The 15,223-nt window shown below is 37.5% G+C and overlaps 1 protein-coding gene across 1 annotated transcript in view; it reads right to left on the bottom strand.

Annotated features, from left to right (window-relative positions):
- Nucleotides 1–7,724: 7,724 nt before the first annotated feature.
- The window catches only part of LOC105992845, a 155,520-nt gene continuing 148,021 nt past the window's right edge, over nucleotides 7,725–15,223 (bottom strand). The window contains exons 3-5 of the mRNA XM_013025927.1: nucleotides 9,996–10,066; nucleotides 9,662–9,797; nucleotides 7,725–8,785 (exon numbers count right to left, since the gene is read on the bottom strand). Of these exons, the coding sequence (XP_012881381.1) occupies nucleotides 7,725–8,785; nucleotides 9,662–9,797; nucleotides 9,996–10,066 (1,268 nt within the window). The remainder of the gene's footprint in view (nucleotides 8,786–9,661; nucleotides 9,798–9,995; nucleotides 10,067–15,223) is intronic.

Here is a 15,223-nt window from a genome sequence, read left to right as displayed (position 1 = left end):
ATTTTCAAATCTAAAATGACTAAATAATAAAATACTATGCTTCATACCAAAGATCAATTTGATCATTATGGTTTTCTTTTCAAGTCTCATTGTTTTCATCTTCTAAGTGCATGTCATTTCCCAATGATGATGTTATGGTGTAAACGGATAGTATAAGTGTAATGATCATGAAGTAAATTAACAGCTATTACCTCACAGAACTACCCAAGGTTTGTGTCCTGTGGAAAGAACAATTAATATCTACTTATTTAGCCACAATCACATATGAGGTCCAACTTTTTTATATTGGTCTTCATGTGTACCTGCTACTATCTATTCTCTGACCTACTTGTCCTTATCTATTCGCCTACAGTCTATCTTAGAAAACCAGTCACGTTAACTCATTCTAGAATGAAGGCTTTATCTTGACTGGTAAGTTCTCAAAATTTTTGCATTTGAATTAGTTTCAGATTCTACAAATGAGATCATGCAATATTTTTTTTCTATATTTAAAGTATATTGTTAGCTACAGTCACCATACTATGCTGTAGAATACCAGAATTTCTCACTCCATGATCAATTCCAGAATTTAACATAATTGTCTCCTTGGCTTCTTCTTCCAATTAGATAGTTTCTTAGTTTTTATGTATCTTTCTCAGAAGTGAAACCAATTCTATTTAGTCAAATATTACAGAAATAACCATTAATTTTTGCATTTTTCATTCTTTTTTCATGATGAAAATAAGATTGTAGATTTTGGAAATAAATTCTACATGGAGGATATATCCTTCTCCTGGCATCATTTTGAGTGATGGTGCAAATCTAGATTCCTTGGTTAATTTGGTATCTGTCAAATTTACCTACTTTAAATTTCATTCTTTTTAATCAGGAGTTTGTCCTCAAAGCCTGCCTGTAGTCAAAGATATGAAAATTATGTAACCTTTTCAGATATGTGACAAATATATTTATACAAGTGTTAAAAGTATGAAAGTAATTAAGTATTGGGGACAATATTCTAATTCTCTGTAAACATGTTATATCAAAAATTTTCAATTCATGTACTTAGCACAATTTTTACTGGGTAGACCTAGCAGTGATTATTATTTCTCTCCTTTCTAATATCACTTGCAATGATACAGTAAGGAAGACTTGTCTTTTTACCACCATTCACTTATGATTCTTTTTTTTAATCACATGAATATATGTTCAAGAATGCAGATAATATTGAGATTCATTCCAAACATTATTCTATTTTATTCCTCAAATAATTTTAATTTCAGCCATTTGACTTTCAGATTAGTGTTTGTGTCCTTTTTCCAAAGTATTTGTGGTATAGAGTTGTAAGGTTTTTGATAAGTGCATTCATATATCCATTATTACAGTACCATATAGAACAAGTCCATACTTACTGTATGTTTTGTCTATTCATCAATGTAGCCAAACACCTTGTTCCAAAACCTAGCAGCTTCTCAGTTATTTTCCTTTACAATTTTGGCTTTTCTCTGGTTCATATATTTATATTAATACAATGTGCTGTGCATACAGCATTTTCTTTTGACTGCTTTCACTTGAAAAATACTTTCAAAAATCATCCTCATTATTGCACAAATTAATAATGCATACCCTTTCTTTTTCTGAGTAGCACTCTATGTTATTGATATACCATCGAATAGTTATCTATTTTCAAATTACTGCACAACTGGCTTGTTTCTAAAATTTGGCAACCATGAAAAAGCTACTAAAAACATTCACATACAGACTTTGCATGCATAAGTAGTTCACTTGAGTAAATGCTGAATTGTGCAGCAAGAGTTTGCTTCCCTTTTTGAGAGATACCACTCATAGGATGTAACTAATATAGATATTACATCTCCTCACCAGTATATTTCTTAAGCTTTTAATACGTTGCTAGTAATATGTCATGGAGCTTTTACTATTAATTTCCTTAATGAATAGTTACCTTGAGGTGTTTATCAAATTCTTACATGTAATCCACATAATCTTGGTGAAATATCTGTTCAGACCTTTCACCTATTTGTTAATATTTTTATTGATTTTGAAGGGCTCCTTATCTATTTTGAATACAGATAATATGTAAAAATGTCATCAAATATATAATTTGAATTTTTTTCTTCCCAAGATGTTGATAGCTTTTTGTTATATTTCTTTTTTTTTTTTTTGGTCAGTCATGGGGCTTGAAGACTGGCCTTGGATACTGTCCCTTGCACTCTTCAGTTCAAGGCGAGTGTTCTACCGCTTGAGCCACAGCACCACTTCCGGTTTTCTAGTGGTTTATTGGACATAAGACTCTCACAGACTTTACTGCCCAGGCTAGCTTTGAACCATGATCCTCAGATCTCATCCTCCTGAGTAGCTAGGATTACATGCGTGAACCAGTGGCACCTGGATTTGCTTCATTTTCAATGTGTGGAAAATATGTGTTTAATTTTTTTCTTTTACGATTTATCTAATGCTATTGGCTAATCACAGATTTCCCTACATTGGCCACATTCTTTAAACAAATCTCCACATTAGAACCAACTACCCAGCATTTTTCTTAAGGTCAAAGATAACAGAACCTGAACCATTGGATGATCATATAAAATTATGTGGTAAATTAGACCAGGTTTATTACCAGCATTTATAAAACCAGGCCTAGGGAAAAGACCTAGTTCTGGGGACACATGCATGGTCTTAGTATAGCGAATGTTTAGCCTGTCCTGATTATTACAAAACCAGAAGAGTGAGAATATTCTCAGTGTTTAGTTTTCTTAAAGTCTATTTTAAGTGATATTAAATAGATCATGCTGATATTTATAAAATATAATAAGCCATGAAATAATTTATTATATAAAATATTTTGTAATCATATAAATATATCTTATAATTTTATAAAATAAAATATAAAATTAAATATATTAGATAATCATATGAAGTATAACTTGTTATAATTATATTTTATAATCATAAATATGATACAGTTATATAAAATATTACATATATAAAATTTATACTAAATTAAATATTTATAATATAATATTTATATTAGGCATTAAAATTTTTGCATTTGAAAAGTATCTGTTAATTGCATTGCCTATTTAGAGATTAGACTGTTATTTTGTCACAATGCCCCCCTTAATTTCGCAAAGGAAATTTTTTTTTATTTTTTTAAATTTCTATTCTGTCATTCTTTTTATTTATTTTTTATTTTTATTTATTTTTTATTGTGAAAATACTTTACAGAGGGGTTACAATTACATGGGCAAGGTAATGAGTACATTTCTTATCAAGCATTGTAGCCTCCTCCTTTGTTTCCCCTTCCCATCCCTGCCCAGACTCCCCCAGCCCCCCCCACCCAATCTTCCTTGCTCCCTCCCCCCCCCTCCAAAGATGTAAAGTTTTGGACATAAAGACTTGTACATCTCATTGTTGCAATGGGTCCACCTGTATCCCTATTTAAACGATTTGTTTTTCCCCTTCCCCTCCACAAATTATACCAACATCAAATACAGTGAAAGCAGAGGTTATACTGTGGGGGAGGGACATACAAAGCAACAAAGAAATAATCTTATAAATGCTTTAGAAACCATCGTATGAAAGACAAAAAAACATTTGAATACATATCTTAGGTCACATTTGCTTTGAAATTCATGAGCTTTTGCTCACTATGTGACAGATGATTCCAAATGCATGATCACATTTAATTTTGAACAGATTCCATAAAATGTTAGCAGGGAGCAACTGCCCTTTGCAGTACCTACTATAATCTCAGCAAACCAATAAATTTCTTCTTCGTAGTCAAAAAATAATCCCTATTTTAAATTGTGACTCTCTGCAACATTTTCCATATTCATGAACTTACATGAACACCTGTGCAGGGACTATTAAGCAAATTGCAAAGCAGGATTTTTCTCTGGGGCAAGTATGCAGACCAGATGTAATGGCAGAATGATTAATTTCTTTTACTTATTAAACCAGAGCTAGCATTTTCACCAAGAAGTAATTTTCACCTAGTTGGAGTAGTCAAAAGACCTTAAAAATTCATTGTAAGTACCTGTTTACTTATTTAGTGATTCCAATTGTTTTCCTTTATAAAGGTAATGTCATTCATCTGTATATGTGTTAACTATCCAGTTCCAAATTTGACATCACATTAAAATGGTACTGATATATTTATGTGGTTTAATATCTCTCTTGCTTTCAAGGTATAGGCCCCCAAATCAGATTATGCACAAATCAGATTCTTCACAACCCATTTGGAAAACACTTTTGAGTATGTTTTGAGGAGGGCATGGGGGAATGAGCAGACATTTAAATGCCATTGTCCAAAGTGAAACTTTAAGCCAAAGAGTGTCCTCTTGGGTCATCCAGGGAACTTTTGAGCTGATGAGGAATGCTCTTAAATCATGGAGTTATTGGGTGACTCTGGACTCTTACGTTGGGAGGCGGGCAGAGGTTCCAGAGGAAGCAACACTGAGAAGCTGACCTACAGAGTTGAGCAGAAATGTAGTTGGTTGATGACCAGGAAAGAGCAGCATAGGGTGGAACATTCTGTGTTTTAACAGAAATATACCTCCTTGGCAAAGTAAACTGGTAATAAATCCAATCCTGAGACTCCGACAGGAAGGCCACAGGTTAATAAAACTCTAAGACAATCGACAAATTGTGTTTTATTCATATTGTCATATTCCTTCTTTAAGCCTCCATTTTAGACCCCACACAGACAATTTATTGACATAAGATATTTCTGAGGACAACCACAAAGGTGATGAATTAGGAAATTCTTAAGAAACAGGAGGACAGCCTCAGATTAGGAGGTATGGGAATAATGTTAATTCTCAATGACATTAATCCAGAAATTCTAGCCTCAGCCCTGACATTTACAAACTATGAGATCTAGGACAAATTGAAAAATGTTGTGACCTTTAGGTTCTTCATATGTGAAGTCTGGTAAGCGCTATGCACCAGAATTCTAGGAATGCATGGTATACATAAGAAGCACACAGTGCAGTGAGAGGCTGTAAGAGATCTTTAGAGATCCTAGTTAAAATTGTATGAAGACTTGTAGATCTGATCCCAGAGCGTTATATAGACAATTCACTTAGTCGGTATCATAGGGAAAAGCTGCTCGGTGACCTCCAGGTATAAACAATGTATTGAAGCCTCTAAAAGAATTTGCACTGTGTTTAAAATGAACTTTAGAGCTTGAGGGGAGGGAGAAGTTGGGGAGGTGGGAGGGAAGGGATGGTAGGGGGAAAAACAAAGGAGGAGGTACCAATGCTTGATGGAAAATGTACTCATTACCTTGCTCATGTAACTGTAACCCCTTTGTACAGTATCTTTACAATTATATATATATATAAGAACATATATATATATATATATATATATATATATATATATATATATATATATATAAGAATTTGCAGACACAGTCCTATTTTCCTATATTTGAAGTCCTAGCTCCAGCACACAATCCCTAAGTCCCTTTATCTCAGACTGTGAGCACAGATCTTCCAAGTGTGTTTTGAGTGATGGAAGACATTTCACTACCTACTTTTTCTACTTTTTGACTCCTGATCCATTTTTTTCACTCTCCCTGACCTCAGGATCCAAAAACCTACTACTTTTTTTGAGCAGGCCCTGGAGACTTGATCTCAGAGCCTTGGCACTGTCCTTGAACATTTTGTGTATGTTTTTATTGTAAAAATACTGTACAGAGGAGTTACAGTTACATGAGCAAGGAAATGAGTACATTTCCTATGGAGCATTGTTGCCCTGAACAGTTTTTCTGACTGCTAGTGGTCTCCTATGTAAGCTGCAAAACTTCCTTCTGGATTTTTGGTAGTTAATTGTAGATAAGAGTGTCATGGTCTTTCTGGCCTGGGCAGGTTTTAAATAGTAATCTTCTTTGCCATCTCAGCTTCCTGAGTGGCTTGGACTACACGTGCAAGCCAATAGGCAACAACTTTCCTTTCAGTCTTCCTCACCAGAGCTCCTTATCTGTGCTGATCCACCTGGCCTTTAACTTACCTGTAGTTCTTTTTATGAAACATAACAAGGGGAATTATCCCTATTCTAGTTTTAAATTTTATAGACAAATGCAGTCAGTAATTAAAGGGCTCTCACTTTGGCTTGATGGCTTTTACTATTTTGTCCAACTCAGCTGAAATTCTGACAAATGGCAGTTGTTTATTGTCTTTAAAGAGGTGTACAAAGAAGCTGCCATTTAACAAAACAGCTTATGAATACAGGTCTTTCCATTTCCTAACAAATGGGGCAATGTCAGACATCTTGATCAATGTCACCCTTACAAATCCCATGCCTTTACTTAGCATCCTCTACTGTCTAGGACACAAGGTAACAAATCAGCCCAACATGCTTCCTTGTAAGTGAACTTCAGTTCAGTTTCCACTGAAAAAGTTGGTTTCTAGTTTAGATGTGGTTTGGTTTTCCCCAGATAGATTTAGCAAAAAGCTTCTAGATTCAGTACAAACATCAACTTTTTTCTTCTCCATTTACTTTTCTTTCATATAAAACACTGTTAATGCATTTCACTGTCATGAAAAATCTACTGCTTGTTTAGAAATGGCCAAACTGCACTCAAGGTAACCTAATTATAATCTCATTTGATTTGTATGTAGTTTTTTCTGGCTTTTTCAGAACCGGGAAAAAGAGAATGAGCCTAATGGCTTTCTAGGCCTCATTTCAAAGGATCCTTAGGCTATTTCCCAGGAGATCCTGTGAGTGTTGCATAGCAACATAGTCCAGGTGTATTGAGTTAACCGCATCTGGTCAAAAGCACAGGACATCATCTACACTTGCTCCAGGTTGCAATTCTTCACAGATTTTCCACTTTCAAAAAGGGACTTGTTAGCAACATTTTTCCATTTCACAATTTTCCCTCATAAGTCATTTATCAGTCAGGACCTGCCACCACCCAGAACAATTTAAAATTCACATACTCAGAAAGGATTGCAGCTTCCCCAAATCTCCAAACTGACTGGAGTAAGGGAATTTGTGCTAGACCACTCTGACTTGGGCTGCCATCTCCTCATTCCTTCTTTTTAATTGTTCTTTAATTCTTATGGAAAATCTCACCATCTTCCCTGTTGATGTTTCTATATTCTACATTTCCAAGGGTCCTATCTGAAGATCCTCAACCACTAGCCTAACACTTTCCAAACAGCATATTCACAATCAATATTTGAACAGCAAGTGAGCTAATTAAAAGTTTCATTGAAATTTATTTTTCTACTATCTCAAAAGGAAGCAAAGAACCAACAGAAAATTCATAAATGTTATTTCATGTTACAGAGTGATAGTAAAAAAAATCATTGCAAGAATTAACTTGCATTAGAGTTTGCCTTCTATTTCTTGAATTCTTATTTTTTATTTTCATGCTGCCATTTTTTTCAATTTCTCAAGGAAATGTCTCTTGCAATGTCATCATATTATGTTCAGATCACAAATCATTTGAAGATTTCACAATTTGTTTTGCAAACAGTTTCTAGTTTCAAACATAAGGTGCTATAAATGTGTGACCCACCATTCATAACTTTAGATTCTGAAGTACAGCTTATTATATTCGAAAATCACACAAAAGACATCTGTTACTCATAGAGAATAGAAACAGTGAGATGCTATACATTCTGTTCCTACCTCAGCTTCACTCGGGCCCTTCATTACCTAGACTCTCTACTGATTTCTTTAAGGACAGAGTGAAGAATATGCCCAGTCTTTACTTAGGGTATGAGGAGCTGCTGGACTTGCTTGCCTACTGCAAACTTGATTCTCTCTTCCTCTTCATCCATAGCTTCATTGTACAAGGCTCCAAAGGTCCGGCAATTACTTCTTTTGACCTTGGTGAAAAACGGCAAGAGTTTCATCTTACTGGTTTCAGCATGGGCCCTTGGGCCCCATCTGAACTCATAGTAAGTCGGATAAGTGTAGGGCACTGCCCCATACTTCAGATACTCCTCCTGCACAAAATCTTCAGTAATCAACTTCCTGGGATCTCCAAAAATAAAATTCTTCTTCCCAGAATACACCCCAATTACACTCAGCACCTCCCAGACCTTCTTTTCGGAGACACGGTTGCCCTCCATGAAGATCACACATAGTACAAGTATGAGAAGGCCCAGCTTGGGAAGGCCCTCGTCATCACTCTCCATCCCATCATAAGTAAGATCGAGAATTTTGATGAATATATAGGAGTGGGGAGAAAAGTCTGTTTCTTTCACCTGAATGCCAAAGATTCCTTCCATGCATTCACACACAGTCCTGAAGATTTTGGGAAAGTAAAACTTGAGCTCTTTGGTAACGTACTTCCGCAGTTCTTTTCTATTAACAGCTTCCTTTTTTGTGCACTTGTCACAAAGAAATTCCACCAAGTCAGCCACCGTCTTCTTTACAGTAATGAGCAGCCTCTCAGCATCTGCTTTGGCCTTTGAGGTATTTGGATTCTCCTCAGTTTGAACACTGGAATCTGCCTTTGGTTTGCTTGGTGGAGTAGCTTTGATGGCAGGGAAGGAGCAATAGATCTTCTGAAGACTCTCAGAAACACTTGGGATTCCAATAGTAGCAAGAACTTCCTCCACAGTTTCTGGGATCTCAGCAGAAGAGGAAGCAGCTGTGGCACCCATTGCCTCAGCTGCAGGAACTTGTGCATCTACCATGCCTGAGCCTTCTGTTTGGGCCTGACGGCCTGGCCGGCGCTCACCGTGCTTCTGAATGTGAGACATCATGACTGATCTCACGGAGAGCTGGTAGTCATGCAGGTAGAAGAGTAATGAAGCCAGCTGACCTGAAAGAGGAAAATTGTAAGAAATTTGTCATCACTGGCAGCCCATTTTGACAGTTCTTCCTGTAATACTTCAGCAGTGCTCTAGGGCCTCACAGGTTCTCTCCTGTCCTTCTGATAAGATTGATTCCTAGCAATCTGAATTCAGTATTAAGGAGGCTCCTCCAGGTGCAGGCAACATAGTAGAGGAATCCAGAGTTGAAAGTTGAAGGGGGTAGGTTTTGAAGGGTTCCTTGTAATTTGGTATTGACTTCTGGCTTTGTCTGGCTCTCCTCTGCTCTAAGACCTCAGGAATTTGCCTCAGACAAAGACCCTCACACAGGGTTGCCAAGGTTCCTGTTGAAGGCACTGTGGGGCTGTGGAAGGTTATCCAAACAATGGGTCTCTGCTGCATCAGCTCCCTATCTTGGCCTTTGGCATCTTAGGCCTGACAGCCAGAGCCAGCTATCAGTGTGCCTGTTTCTCTCCCACCCTTCACTTACATACACACCTGTTTGCACAGAAAATGTTCTTTGGTTACCTTAGGGTTTTAACCTGGAAGTTTAGTAGATGCTGGGGTTCTTTCTTTTGATGATCTGATTCAACACTCCTCCGAGGAAGATGACTTCCTTCAAACACTGAAGTGAAGATGTCAGATAAATTATACCCAGGGAACCTGCCTGGGGTTTCATAGGGGGAACTTCAGGGACCAGACAGTGTAAACACCTCACTATGTCCCTTGGGAGCCTAGTACAGTCCTTTTCCAGATTCCTCAAAGTAATGGCTGACAGGGCTTCATATTCTTTCTGTTAACCTGAAGCTAGTCCCTTCAGAGAAAAATTCTCACTTTTCTCAGATCACCAATCCAGAAATGATAGACCTTTAACATTATAGAACTACCCTTTGGTAGGATTCTATCACGTTCGGACATGAAGGAGGCTAAATCCTCATTCTTCCTTAATGTAATCACAATTCCTCCTGACCTTTCTTCTGAAGATGTATCTTGCAAGGTAAAGCTAACGTCCCATTTAGACACCTGTCACCCAACAGGTACGTGAAAAGAAACCACTGTTGGCTATGGCTGCAGCTTCTCAAGACAAATAGAGAAGCAGTTACATGGGAAAGTTTCTCTGCAACATAAGGTTAGGGATTTCCTCAGGATCCTCACCTTCACTATCAAAAAGAGGTAGAATCCCTGCCCTATTGAGTGTGCTCATTTGGAATGAACCCTTACCTCTTTCACATTCCAGAAATCATACTGAAGAAGTATCACATCTGACGTCTGTTTCCAAATGTCCTCGAGGACTAAAAGTCAAACAAAACAACAGGTTCAAAATTGAGCTAAACCTCTTCTTTTTTTCTATTGTAGTAAGTCAATTCAGCTTCCCTTGAAGACCTCACATTGGCTCCTGGAACTTTCTCAGCCTTCACACTACAGACCTGAGTTCACTTCCTTTTAACTAGCGTCTCACCATCTTGAATTGCCCAAATTGGAAATGTGTGTGTTTGCGTGGGAGGTGTTGTTTATCTTGATATTCCTACCAGAAGTTTCTTAGGGCTAATATTACAACTGAAGTGAGGGTTCTTTGGGTTCTACACTATTCTCAGGTAGTTGGCTCTCTCTGTGCTCATCTTGGTTCCTGGCTTGCTGAGAAAAGGTCACAGGTTAGATGGCCACAGGCTAAATGGGAGAGACATGGGTACAAAATCAGAGAAATCAGAAGCCCATGGGGATTCTTCTCCAGCCAGACTTAGATATTAGAAATGTGCTGTTATAAAGGATTTATTTTCTTCATAGAAGTGGCTAAGCTGAATGAATTGGGAAGGTCTTGTTTTTTCAGGTTTCAGACATTATAGTGTTTCCACTTTTCATAACCATTATTGGAACTACAAAATATATTTTACATCTCTATGAACATTTAGTTTCACCCATGCATGCATACACACACACACACACACACACACACACACACACACACACACACACACACAAATACCTACCCTTACTATGTTACTATGTATGGTTTGCTCTGATGCTTGTTATTATGTTTTAGCCTGTTCATATTGAAATGATTATTGTGATGGGCTGGCAATTTGTTCAGTAAGTAATCTTTATAAGTAGAAGTCAATTGAGTATTCCTGATTTAACTATTGCTATTGTGTGTGCAAACCCCAAGATTTGAACCTCTATGACAATAGTAAAAAAAACAGATAATAGGAAAAACTTAAACTTTTCTTCTCTAATTTGTTAATGTGGGAAAACAAGAAATATGTTTTTGTCAGTTGTGGGGCTTGAATTCTGGGCCTGGACACTGTCTTTCAGCTCTTCAGATCAAGGCAAGTGCTCTACCATTTGAGCCCCAGAACTATTTCTGGTGATTTATCAGAGATGAGAGTCTCATGGACATTTATGCCCAAGCTGGCATTGAACTCCAATCCTCAGATCTCAGCCTCCTGAGTACTTAGGATTACAACCATTTCACCAGCACCCAGTGCAAGGAAATACTTTTAAACATATTTTCATTCCTTGGGTCTAGTCTGTGATTGTTCCACCTGAACTATAATTTTTGTTTTATAGAACTGAAGGTTTACCTCAGAGCTTCATACTTGCACTATATCACTTAAAGTATACCCTAGCATTCATATTCAATTTTTATTCTTGAGATAGGGTTTCTCCCAGGCTGGTCCTCAAAACGTCATCTTGCCTTTACCTCCTGAGTACCTAAGGCCACAGGTCTTCCCTGAAACGTCCAGCTCCAAATTTACTTTTAATATATTCAAAATTGTTTTAGTTACTCGTGTTCACTTTACCTTTTCATATAAATTTGAGAATCAATAGCTCTACATCAATGCAATTCCTATTTAGAATTACATCCATTTGAGGGCAGAGAGCATGTTTATTATTTTGAGTCATCCAACCCCATGAAAGTGCTAAGTCATTATTCTTCAGGTTTCTTTTACTTTCTTCTTTTTTGGTGCCTGTCATGAAGCTTGAATTCAGAGCATTTTAGCTGAGGGCTAGCACCCTACCACTTGAGCCACCGACCACTTCTGGGTTTTTAGTGGTTAGTTGGAGATTAGAGTCTCACAGACTTTCTTGCCTGGGCTGGCTTTGAACAGTAATCCCCAGATCTCAGTCTCCTGAATAGCTAGGATTACAGGAGTGAGTCATCAGCATCTGGCTCATGTTTCTTTTTTTTGGTACTTTTTAAAATTATAAACATGCTGTACAGAGGGGTTACAGTTACATAAGCAAGGTAATGAGTACATTTCTTATCAAGCATTGTTGCCTCCTCCTTTGTTTTTCCCCTACCATCCCTTCCCTCTTTTCATCACCCATCAATAATTTTTCAGTTTTTAGCACACATTTTTTTCTGATAAATACCTCAGTTTTTCTTATGTTTCAGAGTTAATACAAATGATATTTGTAAATTTCCATCTTGCAACTGTACACTGGCAATGTATAGTCATTGCACTGTCCCTTAATTTGGACACTATATTCTGTGCCCTCGTTATGCAAATTTATTTGATCATATTTTTTGGTTTGATAGGGAAACATATGAAGAGGGCATGCAGTACCATAGTCTTCTACATCATATTTTTTAAAGGCTGATTGAGAGATTTTTCTTTCAAGTAGTGGTGGGATTCTTAAATAGATTGAGTGGATTTATAAAAGTATAGTGCTTTAATGTTTCCAAGTGTGTTTACCCAGATATCACAATGCCATATTTCAGAATCAATTCTTTCCTTATTAGGTTACTGTGTTTGATACAGAACATTTACCACAGATAAATGTTCAACTTTTTTCTGCAATTCTCTATATTAGGTCATGGTACTGATTGGTCAAACATATGGCAACCAGAGATGAGAGTCTTTAAATAGATTCTATTGTTAAAAATTTATTTTAAATTGTATTTTCTATAAGTTGGTGATTAATTGACCTGAACCTGTTTTTGGTTTTTTTTTTTTGGTCATGGGGCCTGAACTCTGAGCCTGGGCGCTGTCCCTCAGCTCTTCAGCTCAAGGTTAGCACTTTACCACTTGAGCCACAGTGCCCACTTGCGACATTTTTTGTTTAGGTAGTGCTGAAGAATCGAACCCAGGGCCTCATGCATGTAAGGCAAGAACTCTACCACTGAGCCACCTTCCCAGCCCCCCGAACCTGTTATTTTTTCTTATAAATCATCAATTCCTCTCACCAGTGGTGACCCAATCCTAATGATTTTCATATGTCCCTTTTCTCTTCATTTCACAGGTACTATGTCAAGCAATATATTTCCCATCACAAAGAACATGTTTCACTTCAGCACAGGTGAGTAACTTAAATATTCAACCTAGTATCAGTAATTTTCTGAGAATTGTGAATGACCAAACTCCATATTTCCATTTTTTTGCCAGGCCTGAGGATTGAACTCAGGGCCTGGGCACTGTCCCTGAGCTTCTTTTTGCTCAAGGCTAGCACTCTACCACTTGCACCACAGCTTCACCTCTAGCTTTTTCTGTATGTGTGGTACTGAGGAATTGAACCTAGGGCTTCATGCATCTAGGCAAGCACTCTACCACTAAACCACATACCCAGGAAGTGGCGCTGTAGCTCAACTGGTAGAGCACTAGCCTTGAGCTGAAGAGCTGAGGGACAGCGCCCAGGCCCAGAGTTCAAGCCCCATGACTGACAAAAATAATAATAAAAAAAATAAAAAATAAACCACATACCCAGCCATATTTTCAATTTTAGAACTACTTTTTAAAGCAAATTTATACTGTTTTAGGTAAACAGAGTAGCCACATTTTGAGAGGTTGAATGGGGAATCTTTATTACAAGGCTCGTGACTGCATGATTGACTCCTATCTCAAAGACCACCTGCCCAAAACAGAGCTAGCACATACCATTTAAACACAAAAACCACATGCTTGGGGTGGAGATGAAGCCTTAACAAATGTGTCATACGTAAGCAGAGCAAACTATGTTATAACATAGGTAAAACCAACCACCCAGGGGACCAATCAGGGACCATCAGGATCCCAATAACCTAGGGAAAGCATGACATTCCTGAAGTTCAACAACTCATACATATTTGATTTTTTGGGGGGGTTCCAGTCGTGGGGCCTGAACTCTGGGCCTGGGTGCTGTCCCTCAGCTCTTCAGCTCAAGGCTAGCACTCTACCACTTGAGCCACAGCACCACTTCCAGCTTTTTTCTTTTTGCTTATGTGGTGCTGAGGAATCGAACCCAGGGCCTCAGGCATGCAAGGCAAGTGCTCTACCACTGAGCCACCTTCCCAGCCCATCATATTTGAAATCCAAATAATGGCCTCTATCACTTCTAGAGTTTTTAGAAAGTCCACATCTTCTATTAACTTCTATTAAGATGCCATGATAGAGTTACTTAGCTCCAGTATCCTTATTTTACTATGCATTTCTGAAGGAGAACATGAAGGTATTAATGTCCAAATGACTCAGTGAGGAAGTGATCTCTCATGATGAGTGAGGGAAATAGGTTTTGATAAAGATCCAAATGTAGCAAAGCTGTAGAATCAGTTGAATCCCTATGAGAGTTCAAACTGACATCTCAGTTCGATTGCTTGCAACAAAGAGCAAGGCCTCTTGCTTCAGCATTCCATTAGGTGGATAAATTTTAATTTATTTATTCATTCATAAATTGATGTGCATGGATGTTAATTAATTTGTGATTGTTAGGAAGAAAATGCCGTTACAAATTAGAGCTTCTGTCAACATTCATATATTAGACTTTGTATGCACATAAACTTCCATGTGCCTGAGTAAACGCATAGAAGTGAGATGGTTGAAATATTTTGTATTTAAATTAATGTATGTTTGAACAATTTTAAAAAATTAAATATATTCTGTGAATACGTTAATGATCTGATATCCTGTTGCAAATACTACTATATAGCTTTGTGTACTATATAATAGGGTAGTTTTTGTATTTATTAAATTTATCTATTTAAATTCCAAAAGTCAATGCTATGGTTTTGCTTTAAAGGGTCAAGTATTCTTTCTCTTTCATTGTATCTTTCTTTCTTTCTTTTGGTGTTACTACTCTTAGGAGCTCAATGTGTCTTGTTTGATAGGCAAGTGCTCTTCCACAGAGCCATACTTTCCAGACCTTTCTTGCACTGGTTTCCTTTGAGATAGGCACTTGCTTTTTGCTCTGGTGCATTCCTCGCTCATGATTCTCCTGTTTTTGTGTTTCTTGTCAGAGCTTGGGATGACAGATGCATGTCAGCACACTACGTGTCTTACATTGAGTTGGTATCTCACAGAATTTTCTGCCTGGAACCACAATCCTCTTACTTTCAGCTTCCCATATAGTTGTGATGATACCATCACACCCTGTTGTGAGTTGAGAGGGGAACTTGTCAACTTTTCTGACCAGGCTGCTCTGCTTAATGATCCCTCCAGACTCAATTTTCCAAGTAGCACCCAGCTGCAATCCCTGTT

Source organism: Dipodomys ordii, unplaced genomic scaffold (genome assembly GCF_000151885.1).
Source record: "Dipodomys ordii isolate 6190 unplaced genomic scaffold, Dord_2.0 Scaffold89, whole genome shotgun sequence".
NCBI lineage: Eukaryota > Metazoa > Chordata > Mammalia > Rodentia > Heteromyidae > Dipodomys > Dipodomys ordii.
Note: the sequence above shows the minus strand (reverse complement) of the source record. Positions and strands in the feature narration are given on the sequence as shown.